This window comes from Amblyomma maculatum, chromosome 2 (assembly GCF_055883805.1).
Source record: "Amblyomma maculatum isolate TAMU_Amacu chromosome 2, ASM5588380v1, whole genome shotgun sequence".
Classification (NCBI taxonomy): Eukaryota; Metazoa; Arthropoda; class Arachnida; order Ixodida; family Ixodidae; genus Amblyomma; species Amblyomma maculatum.
Window position 1 is genome coordinate 12359445 of NC_139345.1, and position 23981 is coordinate 12383425.

The 23981-nt window shown below is 45.4% G+C and overlaps 1 protein-coding gene across 7 annotated transcripts in view; it reads left to right on the forward strand.

Moving 5' to 3' along the window:
• The window catches only part of LOC146197946 (uncharacterized), a 68654-nt gene that overhangs the window by 42338 nt on the left and 2335 nt on the right, over window positions 1-23981 (forward strand). For all 7 annotated transcript variants that reach the window (XM_084593221.1, XM_084593226.1, XM_084593227.1 and 4 more), the window contains 6 exons: window positions 3416-3697; window positions 13114-13317; window positions 13821-13957; window positions 15335-15456; window positions 18301-18393; window positions 23121-23265. In XM_084593221.1, coding sequence (XP_084449347.1) covers window positions 3416-3697; window positions 13114-13317; window positions 13821-13957; window positions 15335-15456; window positions 18301-18393; window positions 23121-23265 — 983 coding nt within the window. The remainder of the gene's footprint in view (window positions 1-3415; window positions 3698-13113; window positions 13318-13820; window positions 13958-15334; window positions 15457-18300; window positions 18394-23120; window positions 23266-23981) is intronic.

Consider the following 23981-nt stretch of genomic DNA (forward strand, 5'->3'; position numbering starts at 1 on the left):
CAACCGCCATGCAGATGGTAGTCACACTACCAAGTGGGCCACTATAATGTCTTGAGTAGGCGATCATCAGTAGAACCTCAATGATATGAATTCTGAGGGACCTCTAAAGATATTCATGTCATCCCGTATTCGTATGATCCAAAGCAAGCAAAGTTTAGCATGAAAATTAAACACAAAGTTTATTTGGCTTAATTACTTTCAGTTGAAAAAGTCAGTAATGCTGGTTTGCACTTTCCTGGGCTCAATGTCAATAATCAAACCTGAAAAGAATAAAAGCTTGTCACAGTTTCGTCATACACACTGCCGGCACAGACTGTGCAGCGCAGAATGTCAGGGGTGTTGAGAATCACTGCAATCAATGGTAATAAATCAGCCTCCTCTTCTTCGTTGTCTGATGATGACACTTCATTTTTTTTCAACAATTATGTCTTTACTGGTTTGCATCCCGAAAGTTGCAACATAGTCATTTGCAATTACAAAGTCGTAAGGAGAACCTTAAAGGGACAGAACAGTGGCCAAAATATGTCGTGAGATTATGGTGGAGATGGAAAGATGTTGCCTCATACAGTACAGATCGAGCACTACAATATCAAAGAAAAGAGGCTTTACAATTTTAATTTGCCATTGAAAATTGCATAAAAACAACCGAGGCGTTATCTAGCGGAGAAACGCTAGTATTTTCAGTGTAGCCCCCCACATGACTACATGTCAGCAAAATATAGCTGATTTTCGTAACTGCACATTGTTCTCTTTTCTTCTAGGAAAGCTTGCCAAAATTTATTATATTTTGCGCTCTCTCCAGTGCGTCCTTAAATAAAAACCACCCCTGCTTTCGCACCGCGAGAGGTATGCTTTCAGGTTTTGCCACTAGATGGCACCACAGTGTTTGCGATTTCGTGAATGAAGCAATGACAGTACCCACTAAAACTTTCGTCGACGAGGTCGTGCGTTAATGTGCCATAACAGCATTGAGTGTGAAACTGAAAAGGATGTTACTCTACGCAAAAAAATGTCTAATTACTGTCTAGCTAGTGAAAGTTATATTTGTTTTCGGTACGTCTTTTTTGTCGACCACCAGTCGTCATCGCGGTCGCTGCTTATGTTTTCCAGCATCAGACTACATAAAAACGAGCACACGCATTGATCGAAAAATTCCCAGTAAAAATTTTCTACAGCGTTTCTAATAAAAACGTTATGGAATCGAACATTTTAGACATCAATCTTTCCACTGCGACAAAAAAAGATCTAGACCTAAATTTCAGTGTTCTGTCCCTTTAACCTTCCAGACTCTCGACCCTCAATAGCCAAGTTGTCGGCATACTCTTCAGCAATAGACGAAGCGGGCAGTGTTGTTATGAACTCACATTTGCGAAAGCAGTTCACGAGCAGTTCACGATTACTTGCAGAGCCACCTCGTCTCAGGACATAGCCAGAAAATGAATTGCGTTCAGAAGACTAATCCGCAAATTGTCAACTTTACCATCAATCTTTGAGAGCAACCACCTCACTAAAAAGCCCTAAATGTCACTAAAAGCACTAAATGTCACTTTGTTGGGCAGAGCACTAGTCGACGAAGAGCAAAATTTTTTCATTCTTCAATGCCATTTTTTGATCTAAGCCGATCAGAAGCTGTTGAAAAAAATCTGCAGTCATTCAGGTTTTCTTATTAGCTTTGTACACACAAAGCAAACGTCCAGCCATTCGAAAGCGTCTTGGTTGCTTTGCCTTGCCGATAATGATGAGCATCATTTTTTTTTGGAGCCATCAGCGTTGCAAGCCTTTTCGGAGTCATCAGCGTTGCAGCGGGGTTGTAGACTGACATTGCACCCGCCACCGCTTCGGTGGTGGACGACGGCTTTCGCGACGAGTGTCTTTCTCCCTCTTCTTTTTCTTATTTTCTCTTCTGTCTGCACGAGGCAGCGGAGGTGGCTCAGCTACAGAGTCAGTAGCAGGCCCGTGCATTTTCTTTTCCTTCTTCCTACAGTCGCAACATCAGCGTTGCAACAGAAATGTACGGACACTCTTTCTGTTTCTGACCACCCTGATAGGCTTGGCCCTTCACACACAAGCTATTGCTCGGTTGCAGGTTGAAGAACACGCCTGCTTCATTGGCATTGAAAATGTCATGTGGCGCGTACCCAAGGTCAGCGTCGGCAGAGAGTTAATCCAGTCACCAACAGCCGTCTCATCCACTTATTTGCCTTCTCTGCAAACAGACTTTGGAAATAAGCCCATGCCTTTCTTTAAACCAATGCAGCCACACTTCGGGTGCTTGAAAATTTTCAATACAAAGAGAAAGTTCAATGTCGTCAGCTTTCTCTCGTAGCACTTTGCCATCCACGTTGACACCGGCTGCAGTCACCTCACAAAACCACATTAACAGAGCTTCACATATGCAGCACTCTTAGCTTGCTTGGCATTGACACCGAAATGCTGAGCGCTCTTCAATATAACGTCCCGCTGCCCAACAATAGTGCAGAGTGTCAACAGGGCTAGTCCTAGCTCGTTCGCCAAGTCGAGACTTTTTTTATTCGGGTTTTCATCAACCTTCTTCAGGGACATGTTGAATTTGAACGATCCGCATCTTCAGCGCGCACTTAACTAGCATCCTCGTCCAGCCACGTTTAGGCAGGAAAGTCGTTATCATTTTTGCACAACACGAAATACTCACAGCTGTAGCCCAGCAGCAAATGGAGGGATGTATCGGCGGGAGCTGGAGGAGGTAGCGGCAACAGTTAAGCTCCAGTGGCTTACAAGATGCTATAGACCGATCAGCAACTGCGTCACGTTGCCCACTTGTTGCTGGCGGCAGTAGCATGTGGGTGATAGGGGAAAGGTGAAGAGAAATGATGTACACTTACTTGCGTGGGTGGCTGCACTGGTCGCACGCTGGTCACATGGGTCGCGCATTTGTATCATCTATGCATACTTGGAAAACCGTTCATATATAATGCCGAACTGTAACGTATTCTATACAATTTAGACCATCGGGGAGGGGACTCTTCTGAATTTTATATAATCCCAAAACTCAAATCAGCTTAATCATATCATTAAGATTATACTGTAGTTACGATCATACAAGTGCTTATTTTTGCAAAAGCATGAGAGGCTCCTTTGGGAGTAAAATGTGCCATCCCACAAAAAGTGGTGTCATAAGGTCACCTACCTTCCACAGCTGAATCAGTTTATGTGAAAGCATTAGAGGCCCCATTATGAGTGAAGAGTGGCGTCCTTTAAAGTCTGGTGTCATAAAACCACCTGCTAACAGCCACTTGCAATTGAATCCATTAATATTGTTTGCTGCAGTGGCTGAGCAGTTGTACTCTCAACTACTGAGCTCAACTACAAAGTGTATCAATCCTATGCTGCTTTTTCTCTCCCTCCTGGCCGCCTTCCCCTTCGATGTGATGTGCAGGTCGGCCACTACTGCCACGTGTGTGACGCGGTGATCAAGAGTTATGCGCTGTACTACCTGCACATGCACAATCTGCACCGGCTGGAAAAGCGCTTCCAGTGCATCGTGACAGCGTGTGGTCAGACGTTCTCGTGCCCCAATGCTTTCCAGCGCCACTCTCTGCGCCACAACCAGAAGTCAGACAGCTTCTGCTCCATGTGTGACATGGTCTTCGATGACAACGAGCACCTGCAGGACCACTTTCTCAGTGCGGAGCATGCCAACAAGTACATGCGTGTTCAGGTGAGCCACGAGTCTCGCTGGCCGAGGTGTCACCGAAAGCCGCTTATTGCCCCATGTGCAGTAAAAGATGGTAAATTTGAATTTCAAGATTCCTAAAAAAAAAAAAAAAAAAAAAGATAGTCAAATTATTTATATTGAAATTGTTGGCTGGCAGGTGAATGGCCGATGACTGCATTCATTGCAGGATAGTGAAACTACATATACGATCAGACTGTTCTTGAAAGTGGGGCCATCTATTTTTTGTCATGCGTGTCATTGCATGCACACTAGAGGTAGGTAGGCGACTTTGCAATATGCAGTATATAGCTAGTTTGACTCATTCTTTGCTGCACCAGTCATGCTTATCACATTATTGCAAACTAGCACTCTTGGCAGTCTTCCATAAACTTGGATCATCATCGTTTTCTGCATGACCATTTCTTTCAATCACCTAAATTATTTTTCTCACGCCGCCTTCACCCGTTCAAAGTTAAACTCATCTCGTGCCACACTTTTACTTTTGGGATTTCATTCATACCTCTTACTATAGTTGACTGTAATAGCCTATCGCCATGCATTGCTACTGAAAGGAGCCCTGATAAGGTTCATGACCTCATGAAACAGATTCCTGTCTAGCATTACCCATTGCTTGTACTGCCACTTGTTTCTTTTCATGGTATGAGGGTTGTACGAATATTTGAAGTTTCGAATATTCGAAGATAACCTAATTCACCATGGTTTCGCCGCAATGCTTGACCGCGTGGACTGTGCAGTGAAAGGGGTCATTTTTATGAAGAGGGACATTCCCCTTTGAAAAGAGAGCCTTCCCGACAGTGCGCGCAAAGCAAAGCACTTGATGATACCGAGAAAAAAAAAAAACGTTCACACTTCATCTCAAATGCAGATAACATTACTGTGATGCAGACGGTTCTTGGCAGTTTTTTCAGGCCCATTCAATAATTTGAGCTTTCGGTTAATTCGGATATTTTTTTCTAATAAGGCCGAATTTATGATAGTTTACTGTATTCAGCAGCAGTGCAACAGCTTGACCCAGTTTTATGCATCTCCTTTCTGTACAAAAAGCTGGTATACGGAATCCTGCATAAACTTTTCAGTATGGTATATGCTTCTGTGCAATTCTAGCTTACCGTATTTACTCGAATCTAACGCGCCCTCGATTGTAACGCGCACCCGTTTTTCGTGACCCCCACCCCCGAAAAAAAAAAGCTCCGATTGTAACGCGCACCCGTTCTCCGCGAAAAAGAGTACCGCGCACCTAACGCTTTCATACAGCAATACAACTTCGTCTCGTTTGGAAAAGCAAAGATTTAATCTCGGTGCACTAAAAAACACACACACAAAAGGAAACGGCTTATCTTGCCAAGATTGTCACTATGCCGGCACAAGGTTCACTCGTCGTCGCTGTCAGACAACTCCTTGTCACTGCTGACGGACCAAAGCATCTCATCCTTGGTGCCGTCCATGGCATTCGATATGCCACATTTTTTAAAGGCCTTGATGACCATGGCAGACGGTATCGTGCACCACGCATCTTTCGCCCATCCAGTGAACTCTTGCAGCGAGGCACGCTTCATTCTGTTGCTGGGAGTGAATTCATGGCAGCCACTCACAAGCCATTCGGTGTAGAGCGCCCGAATCCTATCTTTCACTGGCTTGTTCAAGCAAACATCGAGCGGCTGGAGCTGCGATGTCATGCCACCTGGTATCACGACAAGGTCGGTGTTGCACGCAGCGAGCTTGTCCTTGATGCCTTGGTCGAGATGGCACTTGAAAGCGTCGAGCACAAGCATCGCACGCAGGCCCAAACTGCCGCCGGGTCTCTTGCGCCAGACGTTATCGATCCAGTCGGCGACCAAGTCCGTTGTCATCCAACCTTTTTCATTGGCGCGCACAATCACGCCACTCGGAAACACGATTCCTTTCGGGAGCGTCTTGCGCCTGAATATGAGATACGGGGGCAGCTTGTGTCCATCCGCGGTGCAACAAAGCATTGCGGTGACGCGTGTTTTTTCGTGGCCGGAAGACAACACGCGCACTTGCTTCGCCCCCTTCTTTTCAACGGTTGTGGTGGCAGGCATGTCAAAGTACAGCGGTGTCTGATCGGCATTTCCAATCTGGCCGAGGTGGTAGCCGTACTTGCGGCGCAAACTTAGAACGAACCGCTGAAAACTGTGCAGCTTTTCTTCGTACTCTTCAGGTAACTTCTGGCATATCCCTGTCCGCCTTCGAAGAGAAAAGCCTTTTCTCTTCATAAAATTAGACAGCCAGCACCTGCTCGCTTTAAAGTCGCTCCGCGTTAGCCCTGTTTGTAGGGCTAGCTGCATCGCCCGGACTTTGAGCAGGTCCGTCGTCAATGGCCGCTGCGCCGCTCGCTGCTCTAGAACATATTCTGCGAGCCGCTCTTCTATTTCAGTGAACCGGCCCTGCTTCGGTCCACTGAAACCTTTTCGTGTAGCCTTGCTGCCGAAAATCTTTTCCTTCTGCTTGCGCCAGTCCCGCACGCATGTCTCCGGAACTCCGAATGCGCGTGATGCGGCCCGATTTCCGTCCGTCTCTGCACACACGATGACTTTCTTTTTAAATGCGGCATCATGATGAACTCGACGAATCTTCGGCACGTCCATACTGGTCGGTCAATCGCAGAAAACGGGTAGGCTAACCAAAGCACACGAAGGACGCTACTGCAGCTAGGCATAGATAGCTAGACCAGCTAGTAGGCTCGAAGTGCATACCAGGCGGCCATTTTGAAATGCCGATGGCGATATGATGTCGGAGATTTAGGGTCGTACTCGATTCTAACGCGCACCCAATTTTTGGACACGATATATCGGAAAAAAGGTGCGCGTTAGATTCGAGTAAATACGGTAATTTTTCTTCCCTTTTTTTCTTTTTTGCAAATACCATGTGAATTTTGAAATAAACAAGGTGAACAATGTTCGCTATTATTTAATTTTTCTTTTTCTTTTTCCCTGATCAGATATTCAATATTCGAAAGCATTTTTTTTTTTCATATTCTTAAGCGTATTAAAAATTTTCTTTATAGTATGCACACCCCTAAGTTGTATTGTCACATTCTTTAGTGTGCTTCTTCATGATTATACTATAAATTCTTTTTTGATTTCATTATTTTATGCCTCGCCGGGGTGGTACAGTGTTTAGGACGTGCCCAAGGATACGGGATCGGGCCTCAGTAGCCGCTTTTCAGTGGAACCGAAAAGCAAGGCGCCCGTGCGCTGTGCGATGTCAGTGCACGTTAAAGAATCCAAGGTGTTCGAAACTTCCGGAGCCCATCACTATGGTGACTCTTATAGCCCGAGTCGCTTTGGGATGTTAAACCCCAAAACTAAACCAAACCAATCTTTACTTTATATATGTTATTCTGTATTAGGGGGGGGAGGGGGGGGGGGGTATTGCACCCCTCTGCTTGTCCATTTAATTTTGTATCATTTTGTGTTAATGCTCTCTCCTATGTAATATCCTTGACTAAATGCCCTTAGGTGTATATTGATTAAATGCCTGGGCAGAGGCTCACATCAAAATTTTGTTCAAAGCAACCAATGCAAGACCTACTGTGTACCAGTTAGCAAGCATTCGACACCACAGACTTAGGTGGGCGCTACCCAGGACTGTGCTAGTGATCTGGATGATTTAGATTTCTGAATAAGGTGGCCATATTAACGAAATTTACTGTAAATGCTGTAAGCGATTCTTCTGCCCATGAGAAAGACACAGAGACGCCAAGGCAGAACATAAGGACAAACGGGTGTTCTCGCTTGGCGTTCGGGGCCAAGGTCACGGGATTTCCGGAAGGCAGCAGATAAATGAAGAACGAAGCGGAATAGCCCCTACTACCACTTAACGCCACCAGCGGTCCCGCCTTTCTTTGCACGCGCCTTGCTTGACACTCGTGTGCCATGTGGCCCGGTCGCGTATTAGCAAACCATATCCCGTAGGAGCACTCGAGCAGACGACGCTCTGGTGCATGATTCCACTGAGCAGCGCCACCAGGCGACAAATAGTGGATATATTGTCTAAATGTATAAGAACACATTTAAAGGCCACCGTTCCCGTCGTTTTGGTGGCGCAATGGATTAACACCACGCATCTCTTCACTGATGCTACTTAAACATGCGTTTGACTCCTGTGTTGTATTTTTTTCTAAATATATATATTTTATTTTATTTTTTATTTTTTTTTTTTTTTTTTGCAATTGCCTTCACTGTAATTATATCCTGCCGTCAGTGAGTGTATTTTACCTTTAGGTTGGGTTGCAGATACCTTTAAGTGACAATCTTTATGACAACAGTTATACTATGCAATTACCTTCCCCATAATCATTTCCTGCCTCGGTGAGTGTATGTTACCTTTAGGTTGCGTTCAGAGACATCTTTAAGCAACAATCTTCGTTTACAGTGAGTGTATGTTACCTTTAGGTTGTGTTCAGAGAGATCTTTCAGCAACAAGGCGTCGTCTGCTCCAGTGCGCCTGCGGGATATGATTTGACAATACGCGGCCCGGTCGGTTGTAGTTCCAACAAAACCGGTCATTCACCTTCCACGTGGTCGGGGAATCCCTCATTCCACGAAAGGATTGGGGATGCCTTTCCCCTTTCTTCGTGCCTATGCGGCCATTGCTAGCTGCACGGCTTGTTAGTCCAGCATGACGCCGTTGTGTTTTTGATAGCCCAGCGTGACGCCGTTGCTCAAACACATGGGAGTCAAGAGCATTAGGAATAGCGAAACCTTCCGCTGGCCTTTCACAGCCTGCTGTCATCACATCAGCGGCGCTACCCAGGTGCATTGCGATTCTAGCTATTCGGCTGCCCTGGGTGGTGAGTATTAGTGAAATTGAGCGAGTAAATCCACCTGCGCTGCTTTCAATTCCTTTGCTAGGGCCTACTTAAAGCCACACAACGGGTGCCATTTTCTTATGGGCAATTCCTCTGTCGAAGAGAGACACAGACAGGCCGAGGCGGAACGTGAAAGCGAAGGAGTGTTTATTCCTCACATAGCAGGCATGGCTGAGGTCATGGGGATTCTGGTAGGCAGCCGCAAGGACGAAGCACGAAGAACCGCAGCGCAGATTAGACTCGAGGCGACAGTACGCTTCGCGTTTATACCCTGCATGTGGTCCGGTTCTCCCAACTCATGGGGGAGGGTGAAGGGGTATGCGGGAACCGCGATGGGAAGTCCAGAAAATGTGCATGAGGTTTTAATGCGCTTGGCGCAAGCACAAAAGGCCAATATCCGATTCATAAAGCCTGAAATTTTTTGCAGCTGAGAAAAGGTAGTAATATGTAATCATGGTGTATAGGGAACCAACGCTGGAGTTTGCTCCGCGACGGCAGCGCTCGCTTTTCAGCGGAGCGGAGAGGAACTACAAAACCTACGCGCATCCGCGCCCGCGCTGCGCGCGACTGTCTGCGGAGCCTGCGCAGCCCGCTCGCTCAGGAGCGCGTGCTACAGGCAGCCGCACGTGCACGCGGAGCGGGAGAAGGAGAGTGAGGACGAGGGGAGATGGATGCGCATCTGCGCGCACAAAGCCGGCGCTCTTTGCCAGTGGGGTTTCTTATTTGTGCTTTTTTTTGTGTCCCGGCTGACATAGAGGCTGGCTGAAAGCATGTTTTTATCGGTGCCTTTGAAAGCGAGAAATTATGATTATTTGATCGTCGCTGACATTGTTTTCAAAGAGCGCTTGTTGGCAGGATCAGACATTCAAAAAAAAAAGAAAAAACATATGAGCGCGAATTCGCTACTCGAAGGCAGAGGCAAGCGACAGGTATTTTGAAGGACTTGAGGCGGCGCCAGATGTCCCTGTCCATGTTGTTCACAGAATTAAGGGTCCAGCCATCTCATTGAGAATTGATACGCGTGTACACAGTGACGAGTGCTCCTGGCGCTGGTTGGGGAGCTTCCTTTCCATTTGTGACTGCTCACTTGAAAGGGGCCTATTCAAATCTTTGAGGTCACTGTTTAGGCGATGCTACCGGCGCTGTGGTGCCTGCTTTCGGCGCGTTTGGGACGCATTCCCTACAAAAACACAAAGCATGCTGCCTTACCCTTTGGTTCCTGCTGACAGCAATCAGGGGGAGTTCGCTGCTGCGGCTTTGATATCCGAAATCAATGACCTATCTACCTTTAACGATAAGGGGTTTCTTAACAACCTAGGTCACTGACGAGAAGCCAAGGCATGCCATTTTTGCGGCAGTTTCCTCTCTCCACGAGACGAAGAGCGAGCAATGCCTGACGACTTTCCATGCAGGCGGGGACATCTCTCCATGGAAACCTTTGTATTCTTAATTCCACAGCTACGCTGTGCAATTCCGTGTTCAGTTATCTCCTCTAGCGAATGCGCAGTTTTGAGCTGCCGAAGCAGAATCGCGTATGAGGATAGATCGAACGATTGACGTATGTGTTTTTCCTTTATAAGCGCCAAGTGATGGCATTAATGACGTATATCTGTTTCTTGAGGCCGACTTGGTTCCGCGATGGCTGCTGCGGCACCGCCAGTTACAGAGGTGCGAGATACGAGCGGTACGAGATGCCTAAAAAAAAAAAGCCGACAACCATTCCGTTACCGTTCACACAAAAGTTTTGCAAAAAAGCGCGCCGTCACTTTTTCATTCCAGTTCTTTTTTTTTTTTCCTTTGTTGGAGCGCGACGGCGGCCAGAACGCGGCCGAAGGAGAGAAACAACCGAGCGTGCGCACGCAAACACGTGCTGGAAAGCAGCGCAGAGCAGATGACAGCATGCTTTTCGATGCGGCGGGGAGCAGACGACGCGGCCGCGTTGCGCGGAGGTTTTGACTGCATCTCCATGGAGGGCGCTGACGCACAGAGCGGTGCAGCGCCCCCTGGCCCAGGTTTTCTTCCCTATAAGTTGTGTATTTTCAATGCAGTTGATGCCACATGTCAATTTCCTCCATACCAGTTCATTTGCAATACAGTCAAATCTCGATATAACGAATCACGCAGGACCGCCGAAAATCGTTCGTTATTTTGAAATGTCGTTGTAATGAAAAACCTCTGGTTATGAGCCTGTGGTCAAGCCTAGGAACAGAAATGACTTACCTTGCCAGTAAACACGTGTAGAGACAAGAGAGCGCTCAAATGAAAATGTTGCACTCACTTCAAAAGTGATTTATTTAAAGAAATCTGTTATTTTCTGCTGGTGCGTGCAGCACGCACGACTGATCAGAAATGCCTCTACACTTTCAGCTTTGCGCAACACCTCATCGGGCACATCACTACACCAAGCGATGAAAGTGCGGACTTTGTTCATGTGGATCAAAACGTCCGAGTGCATTATGGTCTCATCTTCTTCGGTGTTCAGTGATCCACAGTCCTCTTCCGTCGGGTCGTCATCGTCACTGGACACGTCGCGAACGCTGTCAATGATCTCTTCGGTCGTCAACTCCGCCGACGTTAGTTCTGCGCTGTCGCTTTCCACGTAGTCGTCGAAAGAAGAGACAGCGGGCAGCAGTTTCTCAACCTCGGTCCACAGGTCTTCCGGGCCGTTGTCATTCGTCTCCAGGTCATCTTGATGCACAGGCGCTTTGACAAGCCCTGCTTTCCACCAGCAGTTGCTGATGGTAGACGCCTTCAAATTCCACCAAGATCCCGTGAACATTTCCTCTGCCTGGCGAATGTTACCTACAGTTGGCTGCTTCAGGAGCAGACTGATAATCAGCCGCTGTACAAGGCGCTTACGAAATTCTGCCTTCACACTCTTAATAATGCCTTGATCTAGCGGTTGCAGCAAAGATGTGTTGTTTGGCGGCAGAAATTCTAGGCGAACGTGTGTCAGGCGAACATTCACGATGTGCGCAGAGCAGTTGTCAGCAACCAAAAGAATTTTTCTGTCATCCTTCCTCATTTGATCATCGAGTTTGATGAGCCACTCGGAGAACAATTCTCTGGTCATCCAGGCACATTTGTTCGCACGGTAGTCGTACGGTGTCGACATGACATTCTTCATGCAAGCGAGGCTTCGCATACTTGCCGATGACGAATGGTTTAATCTTCTTCGTGCCTGTTGCATTGCAGCAGAGCAGAACTGTTAAGCGAAGATGAGACTTTTTTCCTCCTTTGCACTGCTGTCCTTTGAAGTGCATCGTCCGATCTGGCAGCAGCTGGTAAAAACATGCGGTTTCGTCCGCGTTGAAAATGTCGTCTTCACAGTACGACTCGGCCACCTCACGAAAACAATCATTTCGCCAGGAATCCGCGGTTTCTTTGTCAGCTGCCTTTTCCTCACCTGACACTACCTGCCAAGTTATTCCGTTCCTTTGATGGAAACGGAAAAGCCAGCCCGCACTTGCTTCAAACCCAGTTATTTCAAGTGCATCGGCAAACTCGCGTGCCTTTTCTTGCAGCATTGGGCCAGACACGGGAACGTTTTGCAGTCTGGCGTCTTTAAACCACGTGAGGACAGCTTGGTCTACATCCTGAAAGTTTCCTAGACGCAGCCGTTTCCTCGTAGGAGCAAGTTGAGATTCCCGGTGAAGTTTTGTAACCTTGTCACGATCCTTCAAAACGGTCGCGACGGTAGATGGGGCAATGCCACACTGCCTGCAGAGGTCGATTTGTTTTTTTCCTCCGTCGATTTCTCGCAAAATGTCCACTTTTTCCTGCAGTGAAAACTGCTTTCGCTTCTTCTTGGCACCGTCGTTGGCTGCATTCATCATTGGACTTTTCGCAGTAAGGCCACCAGCAACAAAAAACACCTGTTCGCGCGTGCGTGAACACGAACGTCCGACCAATCAACGTCACACAACACAAAGAGAAAAAGCCAGGCGACTAGGCTAGGCCAAGGACTAGGCCACTAGGCTTGCTAAGCTATTGGATATTAAACCACAGCTTTGCGGTGGCGCTAGGAGTTGGCGCTAAATATGGCGATGATGATAGCTACTGCTCATGGGACGTACACACACAAACGGCGATTTCTGTTTCACGCGAGAGTTGCGGCGCTGTTAATTTTAGCCGAATTCGTTATACTAGCGGAAAAAATAAATATGTTCGTTAATCTGAAATATGCATTATATTGAAATTCGTAGTACTGAAATATTTTTACATTGAAAATATTGAAAATCAGTTGGGGATTTTAAAAATATTGGTTAATTTGAAAAATTCATTAATCTGGTATTCGTAGTAACGAGATTTGACTGTAGCAACAAAGGTGGGAAAGAGTGTTTTTAGAAGTGTTGTAAGAACAAGTAGCTTGCCTTCTAATGCTCATTACCTGTTGTTCATCTGCATCTACCTAAGCTTAGCTTTTGGTGTTCTGTCAGCACGCAGGGGAAATCTGCAGAATGATAGATTCTGGGCCTTTTTTGTGTTTAGAGATGGATTTAAGTTTGGAAAACTGCCTGGTCATGTTTTAAGTGACTTGTTTCCACCAATGTTTTGTCATTTACAGGAAAAGTACAATCGCTCAGAGCCACGCAACTACCGGTGTCGGGTGTGCCACAGCTGGTTTGGCCTATTTGCCACATTTGTGAAGCACATGGAGACGGAGAGTCACCAGTACCAGTGCCAACACTGCGGCCTTCTCTTTGTCCAGCCAGGGCCACGCCGCAACCACATCCAGAGTGTGCATCCAGAGTTGGCCAACATCTGCGAGGTATTTCTGGTGCCCACTTTTGGGCAGACTGTCAGCCTTTGCAGGTGGACACATCTTACAGCACTGCATCAGACACGTGCATAACATGAGGCCACCTTGGCATGCTGGGTACAGTCTCATATTTGAAATGCTAGGCTGAACTTTTTCGTGCCAAAAAAAAAAAAAAAAAGAAAAAAAAAGCTTCTTTTTAAAGTATTAATTGGCAGCCTGCGGCTCACCCTCCCTCTTGTGCAGGTTTTCACTCTCGAAGAGCCGTCTCTCACTCTGGATTTTCATTTGGAGGAAATTGAACAAGATGTACGAGGGCACGCAAATTTGAATTTACATCAAATTATGGCAATATTTTTAAAAGCAAGAATCACCTCCGTCAGAACAGTTTACCAGAAATAATACATCTTAAGTCAAACATTAACTGTCATAATTGTGTTTGCTCTAGCCTTGTCTCATGCCACTTTCAGCCGTTGTACAGTAGTGATTGGAGCACGTGACCATGCTTGTTCCAGATTTGTGGCTCCAAGATGCCCAATTCCCAAGCCCTGTGGAGTCACCTTTCACTGCACAGCATTGTGCACGAGTGTCACAAGTGCCACCGGCGTTTTCTTCAGCGTGAGCAGCTCATGGCTCACATGGAAGTTCACGCGTGAGTGTGATCCTTCAGCCTCTGTTTGCTTTCCGCAGCGACTCTCATCACAGCACAACTTCAGAAAATAGGGAGAATGAAGTCACCCAGCAATAACGGGGCACATGTTAGGACATAGTCAAGCCCTGGTGGCTTGAATATGGTTGGTGCAGAATTGAAAATGCTCTGAATTCATTTGATGTATGGGCCTGTAGTTACCACTAGCAATCTGCCTGGTTGTGTGAGGCTTTGTTTCATTGCAAGACCGGATGTCTGCTGATGAGCTGCTTTTGAGTAAGCATGAGCTTGACTGGATTCTGGTTGGTGTCGCCTCTAAAGTGCGGACTTTTCGTGTTTCATGTTGATAAGGAATAACTCCATATAAGCAAGATGTGCAATCCTACATTATTTTGGTGCTCTGTATTGGGTTCATCTTCTGTGATAAAAATTTTGTACAGTCTTGGTCAAAAGTCCTAAGGGCCAAATTGGATTTGAAAACATTTATTGTCAGCAATAAGCGATTTGTGGGCGCTACACTTAGATGGCCTCAAGTCCGTTGCTCTCGGCGACCTTTTGAGCCCACTCAGCAGCCCGAACTTGCGTTAATGGGTCTGAGCTGGCCAGTATAGCCTCCCACCTCTCAAAAGAAGGGACTGGTAGTAGGTCCACTGGTGGCGGCGCTTTTTTGCTGCTCTATAATATGTGATCATATCCTACTATTTCGCCGCAGTGTTTACAATTTGGATTATATTGTGCTGGGTACATGTGCACTAATTTAGAAGGGCTGAAGAAGGCACTCGTCTGGAGCCGACGCCAGGTTACTTCCTGCCTTTTGTCTAGTTTCTTGTCTGGTGGAGGATATATCCACCTTTTTAGTTTAAAGTGATTAGTGTAGTCATGAAATGAGATTAGTGCATCTCTCGAGAAATTGGGGGAATCAACTTGGCTCACTGCTCGGCTGACATAACCTCCAGCTATACTGGGAGGGCCAAAGGATTTTCGTCTAGGCCGCAAAATAGAGCCACCACGCTATCATTAAAGGTCAAAGGGCATTTTAGATACTATGAAAATATATCAATATTCCAATATCATTGCAAGTAAAGGTTCTCCAGTACTCAAAATTGATCGTAGCCCACATGCAGCTTCAGAACATTAAGGCCCACATACCATATGCCATGTCACTGTAGTGTTATCATTGTTGCTCACATTGCTAATTTAACCCCTCAGTAGCACAAGCTGCTGTGTTACATGCATGAAACCATTTTAAGTGCCATCTGCACTCCTGCAAGGTGCAGGAGATTTGTTTGCCTATTGTACACTCACAAAATGCATTGAGTCGCTCTTTTCTATTGGTGTGGGTTGTTTTTGTTGAGCACCATTACCTCTTGTTGCTATCAGGCCACCCACGCCATGCCCTTGGCAGGGCTGCAACCGCAAGCTGGCCACAAAAGTGGGGCTGTACAATCACTTGCGAATGCATCGTGGCGATACGGACTTCAGGTGCCTGACTTGTGGAAGAGGTCAGTACCAATCTGGTCTTGTTCTTGTACAATGGAGGTACATAAACACCCATGTAATTATACACTTGGCATCAAAAGTTCACAAACTGTGAGAAATTGTCATCCTCTAAGCTTGGGTGTGAAATTTAAGTGTGCGAGCATATCAGTCTTTGGGGTGTGACGTGAATGCTAAATGAAAACTTCGTGCAAATCTAATTGAATAGTATTTTTGAATAGTTTCGAATATCAGCACAGGTAGTCCAAACTAAAGATGAATTTTTTTCGACAAAGCATAGGTATGAAAACGGGTGGAAGTGCTACTCCATTTGCTCCATTCTGCTCCGAACTGCTTTCTCTGCTCCAAACCTGCTGTCTCTATGTCCTGCCATCAAATGTAACCAAACTCAGTTTTTTGCTTCAGAGCGGACCACTGTGCATCCTATAATAAATGTGATATGATGCAATTTTTAAGTAACTGTGAGGAGCACAGCATGGCGGTGGCATACTGTGAGTTGCATGTACACAATATGGGGCCACCATAGTCTAAACACTGGCAGCCAATGGTGGCAGAGCTATTATGGGTCTCACCCTGGGCCTAATACATATGAAATTTTCATAAACTAGAAAAGATTAGAGCATAATAAATGTTTGTTCAGGTAAATTTTAAATGAGCCACAAGCAGTCGGAGGAAATTAGTTGCGAAAAGAAAAATGTTCTGTGCGCTTGACACAGCACCTTCTCCCAGCCTTTTGCATTGCCGGCAATTAGAAAAGTGAGAGCAGGGAGTGAAGCAGCCACCACAGGCTACCTGAAGCTGTTAGGAATTTTGTCTAGCAACGAAGAACTGCACGAGTTGTTCTATTTGTTATGCTGTGAAAACAAGCACAAGTACTCACACCATTAGCCTCTTTCTTAGTAACAAGTGTGTCAAGCCTATGTCAGACGAAAGCATACTTGAAATGCTTTGGGGGTGGTGCCACGAAAGTGCCAGTTACTGAAAATGCTCTCAAGAGTGTTGGAAAGCATAGCCTATATTGCTAACATGTTGAAGTTAAGGAAGCCGCAGCGTCGCTCAAGCGAAAACATGAGGAGCTACTGGCAGAAGTAGACTTAGTATTAAAAAGGATGTGTACAAGATCAGGAGTGGAGATGTGCTGCTCATTGACTTGTGCTACAAACTAGTAGTGGTGATGCTTGAGTGCATCAAAGTGGTCAACTCTATGTTTGAATCTGCCAAGTCAAAATAGTCCGAAACTTTTGGTCAGTCTTAATGTTCAGATAGGAAGTGTAGAAAAAAAGCAAGCTGCTTGCTGCTAGTCTGTTCCAAACTGTGGCTGAGGTCAGCTATGTTCTTTTAAGCATCTGTACTTTTTGATGTTTGTCTTGTCTTGTTCTAGAGTCATATGTACTCAGCAGACATTGAATGTTAAATAAAAGGAATGAAATTGAATATTTTTATATGTCAGGAAAAGATATTTTTAATTATTAGAAGTGTTTGACCCTAGAAACATGCTCAAAACTCGCTCCAAAGCTGCTCCAAAATGGCTTCAGTACTGCCCCTGAGCTGCTCCAGTATGCTCAAGCCTGCTCCACCCCTGTGAAAAGAAACAAAGATATTGCAAATAAATTCACGGTTCACCCATCATCATCATTATTCATTATACTACCTCTTATGTCTACCAGGCATTAAGTACAGAAAGAGGAATCTTATAGCGTTAGTGCTAAACTTTATTTTGTAGATAATACTAATGATTCCTGACAGTCGCAGTGACGCCACTATTGTGCCAAACTGTACCAAGCCTGAAAAAATGTGCTATGTTGGTAAAAATTTAAAAATATTGCCAAACTGCACCAAGCTCACTGCTCTCAAGAAGAACAATGCCAGGTGCTGGCAATCCATGGGAACATCTGCTTGGTTGTTGGCACTTCTCCAAAATAATAACATTTGTTTAAACCCACTTATAACCGACATAATTATCTGGTGGCAATGAGGTCTTGCATGGGTTTTTTATGTCGATACTGAAGCCACCACCGGCCCAACGATGTTTTCTATCTTGCTTGAAAGACGGGAGTAGTGCACGGATTGAAATGTAGGCCGATTGCCATCCTCAGGCTTGAAGGTCTTTCATCAAGGTTTCATTTAAATTATGATGCAGCTGTAGTTTGGCAGTGTAATTCATTTGTGCAGATATGCCAGTTCCAGCATATACGGCATACTGCATAGTCCAGGGCATCTTTCTTGCCAAGCATAACGAGCGACAACTTTTATGGGCAGGTCTTGCCAATACTGCGCGTGGTTATGGCGGCATTATGTAGACCATATTCCACACTATCAGTCACTCTTGTAAAATCCGTTTGTGGAACTCTGGAGCAGCTCGGGCACACCTGCTAGGCATGATTCGCCATCCTGATACACAATTGCATGAATTTGCTGAGTTTTCTTTTTGCCATTGTTTGCCAGCCAGCGTACAAGCCTGAGCAAGACTGGCCTGGCTCAAAAGAAAGTATGTAAAGGCATACAATGCTGTCCACTTGTAATAATATTGAGGAAACTAGAAAAACCTAAATTTTGAAAATTTAGAAATTTCACTGAGCGGTAACTTCATGGCAGAGTGCAGACATATAGCATTTGCTTTTCGTGTGACGTGCACAATCAAGACCGCATCTTAAACCACTGTATTGAGTTTGTGATGAGAATTGTAAGGACTTCAGTGGACATGACTGTTTTTTGGAAATTGACCTAGGTTTACCTACTGTTTTAAAAGATGGCAACAAGGCTTTTCACCATTTAGCTGCAATGTCGCATTGCTTGTGGATTTTTTTTTTTTTTTTTTTTTTTTTTTTTTTTTTTTTCTCTCTCTGCAGGCTTCTTCAAGAAGAAAGCTTTGGACTCTCACATGCGACTTCACGAAGAGCCTTCTGCACTAGCCAGGATGCAGCGTTCAGACCTGGCACCAGGTGAGACTGCTGGAGGAATATGTGTGCAAATTTATTGCTGCGGACAGGAAAGATGGGAAGCACTATGTGCAAAAGGTGCAGGAAAAATATATCTACTGTTCCATTGGTCACTCTGCCTATATATACTTCGGCCTGCTGACAAACGTAAAATTTTCTCACAATTTGCAATATTAAAGGCGTGCCAATGACGAAGATAAGTGAATAGCAAAATTTTAGGTGCGAAGCAAATTCGAATATCAAAAACTGAATTGAAGTCTTAACCCTTTGACTGTTTTTGCCGTAAGGGTACTGCGCTAAATGCATAGTGTTTAAAAACATTTGACACTGGGGATGAATCTTTTTTCGAAACATTTGACAGTCAAAGGGTTAATAGATTACTTTTCAAACATGTTTAGATAATGCCAAGATAAATTCCAAATATAATCTGCAAACAGTGGCAAGAAAAAAAGTGCTAATTTATTAAAGGTGTGTGAATAACAAACATTTGGGTGCAGAGCAATAATGAATAATGAAAATCGATACAATATTTTTGGATAATTTCATAAGTTAGGGCAGGTAGTTGAAAATTGTCAGGATCATTTGTTGCACCTGTAAGGCCTACCAGATGTTAAGTAAGAAAGCAAGAATAATCCAGTAGTACAATGTTTACAGTTACTTAATAATGACTGCTGTAAGAAAAAAAAAAAAGTCTATTATCACAGTTTAAATCACATGGAAAAGGGGATTTACTGAATGCTGTCATGAAGCATTGTAATCTTAATTAACGGCAAAGCAAGGCACCATCAAAATGCACTCATATAGGTTGCAAATTGGACAGAAGAGCAGCAACCTAAGCAGCCAGACTAGTGGGACCATTCCTTCCACCCTCACTTACAAAGCCTAAAAGTAAAGCGTCGGTTGAGACGCCTAAAAACAGAGCATTGTGTGTGGAATAGTGCCCCCAACACAACCTTCACGACGACTCTTAGCCTGCTTAGCCCTTGTGTATTGATTTTTGCCGTACTGCAAGCTGCATGATAGGCCTCAACCACTCAAATGCTGTTGCAAACTGCAAAAATGAAACCATGTTATTGGGTACTCTACCACGTGCGCTTCACTTATGTGGTGCAGTTGCACGAATTTGAACTGTGAGCCTGATGTCTCGGCTGTACTAATTTGTACTTTTTTCTTTTATGCCCATTGTGGCTTGATATGAGTAGTTGTCACGTTCCAACATTTGGGAACGATCAGAGTGGTCACCCTAAAACTGCTGTCGCAGTGCACGTGGGCCGCATCTTATAGCTATTTACACCGTCCTCGACAAACGAAGTCGCTTATGTAAGCGGTGGTGATCTGAGGCGATCAGTGCCAGTCAGGCTCAAAGCCAGTTGTTGACTGCATTGTGACTAGGTGCACTGACATGCCACGGGATGCTGTGCTGCACTTTATGTTCTGACTCGCGTCTCCCAATGGCCGTCAGCACTTCACCGCATGGGCTTTTGCCACGTGCTGGCTGCCACTCTTTTTGAGAGCAAGCTAGTAGTACAATAAGTGCTGAATACTGCTTTTTGGAAATGTCGCTATGTTTCACTGCCAGTTTCCATAACTTCTGAATGTTTAGGAAGTATGCGAACCACAATTTCTCTCTTCAGGCTATTTGTGAACATGAATAGAAAAAGTGTATATGTGATTTGATATTTTGATTATTCGCATGCCCCTGCCTTATGTGCTTGTTAGGCACCTGTTTAAAAAGTTTCTAATCCCCTCACTTTTGACTTTGTCATAACATCTTGATGATACAGTGACGGTTGATATCAATTTTGAGCTAACACTGCAGCACTGAAGACAACAACGGCAGGTGGAAAAGAAAGTGTGCCAGCTCAAAACAGACCTCGAACTTTCTCATTGAACCCTGCTGCCCATACTCTGTGGACTCTGCCTCAAATGCAACTGCGAGGGTCCTCAATTACGTGACATTTGGTGAAGGTGCGGGGTATGACTTTCATGCATCTGACACGCCCTTCAGGTAAAAGCCGAGCATGTCAGTGCAGTCACCGACTGCAAGGTCTGCTTTCCGAATGTGGTCCTCTTCCTGATCACAAGCTGACAGGAAAGGTTGGTGTTGGCGCAGCGAATCTGCCATTGTCGACAACTCCGGTCCTGCTCCACCATCAGCGAGATCCACCATGTTTATGCAGCCTGCCCCATGAGAACACTGAGGATTGGTTAGGGCATTTCGATCGGGTGGCAGTCTTCAATGCCTAAAATAATGGCTCTAAGCTGCACCATGTTTACTTTGCACTGGAAGATTCTGCGAGGACATTGTTTGAAAACCACGAATCCAGACTCTGAACATAGGACACATGCAAGGCAGAATTCTTACATACTTTTATCAGCTTATTTCTCAAGGAAAAGGCAGAACTGCTTCTACACAGCCAAATCCAGCATCCAGATGAAAGTGTGACGGTGTGTGCCAAACAGATGAAGCGGCTGTTTACCTAATCGCCCAGTCCTGGCCATGTCGGAAGGTAAGAAGGTACGCCTCTTGATGAAAGATATTAAGGAGCAGTTGTTTGCTAGCCTGGTTCGAATGCCGCCAATGACAGCAGCAGAATTTATTAGTGAAGTGACCACCACAGAAAGGAACTTGATATGCATGCTTGGCAGTACCACCGCATTACTGTGTCGCCGCCAGTGCGAGTGAAACCGAGCCACCTTTCACAAAATCATTGCGGAACAAGATCTGAACAATAGCCCGGGAAGAGGCGGCCAAATACCTGTTGATCCCAGCACAGCCACAGGTCGGTGCCACCTTTGACACCACCCTTGAGCCACGCACACCGGCCACCTGTGTGTCTTCCTAGCCAAACGTATGGCACTCCATCTTTTGAAGGACTGATGTCTGGCAAACCACTGACCGTTGTGCTATCATTGCGGATAAACTGGACACATCTGTCGCCACTTCACCTACAAGGAACTAGGCCTTCGTGACTTTCCTTTTGAAGCCAGCCAAGGCCCAGGCCATTTTCAATAGCCATCATCTTGCCGGTACAGCTCCCCTTGCAGCCAGAAGCAACCCCAGAGTCCCTGTAGGGAAAACTAGACACTGCAGCCTCTGGAAGAGCAGCTGCTCAAATGCAAGAACTCCAAGATGCTTCAAAGCCGCACTACAGTTTACCATGCACCACAACACTTTGTACCACACAGACACCAGCCGAACCAGTGCTGAGACCGCGATCCCCAACATAACCACAGTGTCTACCGCCGGCGCACCACTCGTTGGGAGCACTAAAGCCGAGACGGAGCGCCTCGAAATTGCCGCCTGCTGACTTACAGATCTCCATCAGTGTCACTGTTCTAGTAGTCACTAGAGTCGATTATTCAGTGCACAGTGGACAGTTTCTGACAGCACTCGAAAATGTCACAACACCATGGGATGGCCCACAAGTATGCACCGCTGAAGGACATTTAATTATGCCACAAGAATGTGCACATAGAGAACTGCCGTGCAAGGGCTAGCCTTTTTGGCAACATTTGTGTTGGCCCAGTGTTTTCATGAACTTATCCTCGGTGTGGACTTCGTAACAGAAAATGGTGTGATTAACGATTTGCAGGATAAATCGGCATTTTCGGTTGAGAACGCCATCAAAGCCAATAGCACGCTCCTCATTATTGATGAGCATGTGAGTGTGCAGCCACGTTCAAGCATGATGGTGACTGTGGGTTCCATGCCAGTGCAAGCAACTGAAGGTGTCGTCAAGACCAAACAGCTATTGAAGAAGTGCGCCAGCACAGAGCTAGAACATTCTCACTGAAGCCTGCCGTTCCGCCCATCGGAGGAACGGTTATTATACTGTGGAGGCTGCAATGACAGTGAACTTTTCTCTATGCGTTGTCAGAAAACCAAAGCTAGCATCGTTCAGCAAGATCCAGGTTGGATGCTTGTAGGCATTAAATGAGTGGAATGCATTGGCATCAGGCATCATCAGCCATACCAAATCATTTTATTGTGAAAGCCATACTACACCAGGTCTAACCACTCGTCGCAGTGTGCCGTGTCTGTACCCGTGGTTTCTCATAAAAAAAATCAGCCTGCCATGACGTTTGAATTCACGTTACCCCTATGCCACGGGTAGGAGCTGTCAACACGGGTCGCTCTTTCCATACGGAAGGGTGATATCAGAATCAGCCTGCCAGAACCATTTGCATTCTCGTTACCCCTAGCAGGCAAAAGAAGCTTCCGCCATTGCTATCGCATTTCAACTAGGGTTAACCAGAGCTAAACCATAGCTGTTATTATTTCAAACACATAAAATACGCCATATAGTGCTTGATCCCTCTGCATGTTACAAATGCCATTACATTTTTGCAAGTACCTCTTTCCTTTCCTTATGCTCTATTATTCCGTGTGTAGTGTTGAACAGTGTCTGAGCTTGCTTTTTGTACCAAAGTGCTTGCATTGTTTTAGATAGTTCTCTTACATCCAAATGTTAACTTTGCCTGTTGTACCATTATACCTTTTATTAATTTGCCCCCCCCCCCCCCCCCCCCCTCCTCCATGTAATACCCAGTTCAGGACCTTTAGAAATAAATGAATGTACAGTGGAAATAAATTTCTATTACCTTTTTCTGCACTTTTTCTTTTTCCAGACATTAGTAAGGCATGCAAAGGGGCATGTCTAAGTGTACACTATGTCAACTTCTGCTGATGCTGTTCATTGTCGAGACGTCTCTTTTGTGCTTTGCAGAAAGCCACGTGCTTACTGAGGCGAGTCCACAAGAAAGCCAAGAAGAGTCTACAGGAGAGCTTATTCAGCTTATCTGTGCTGGCTGCCTGAATGGCTTTGAGTCTGAAGACCTGTTTGCAGCACACATCTGCACAGGGCATCAAGGGTGAGTTGTATGCTCGGGATACACACACGCTGCTGCCTGGCTGATAACAAGTGAGAGCATCTGAGCAGCCACAATATTTGTCAAGAGTACCGTTTTTTTCTGAATCTGTTCATCTCCCTTTGATGACAATAAATAGTCAGATTCATTAATGTTAAACATTAAAATTCAGTGGCATTACAGGCACTATCACAGCGTAAACAGTCAGCAAAGCCTTGGCAAAAAGGGAATAAAAAAGAAAAGCACACCAACGCTGTCATACATGTGGGCCTCATTTGACAACACATATTTAACTATCTATCCTACTGTAAAATTTTTGTAGTCGCTTGTGCATCACCATAGTCTGAATATAACCCTTTTTTTGTGTGTGTGTTCTCAAAAAGTCATTTTGCGTACCAAATATGCACATGAAATGGTGGAAGATGTGTTGCCAAACTCACTGTTTTGTGAAATATTCTTTTGCTGTGTCTGCCAGTTGTCATAAAAAGTGCCTTATTTGCAAGGTGAAGGGTACCAATTTTGCCCTTATTGAAGAAACTGCTGGAGCATGTGTTAGAAAAAGCCACGAGCTCGCAGTGTACACATAGTGTGCACAAACTTCCATAATGGGTATTCGGTAAATGTGCCGAGACACAGTGCCCATGGCACCAGCATATATGTCACACAGAGCATGAACGGTAGCAACTTTTAGTTGCACAGTTCACTGAACTTCAGGACAA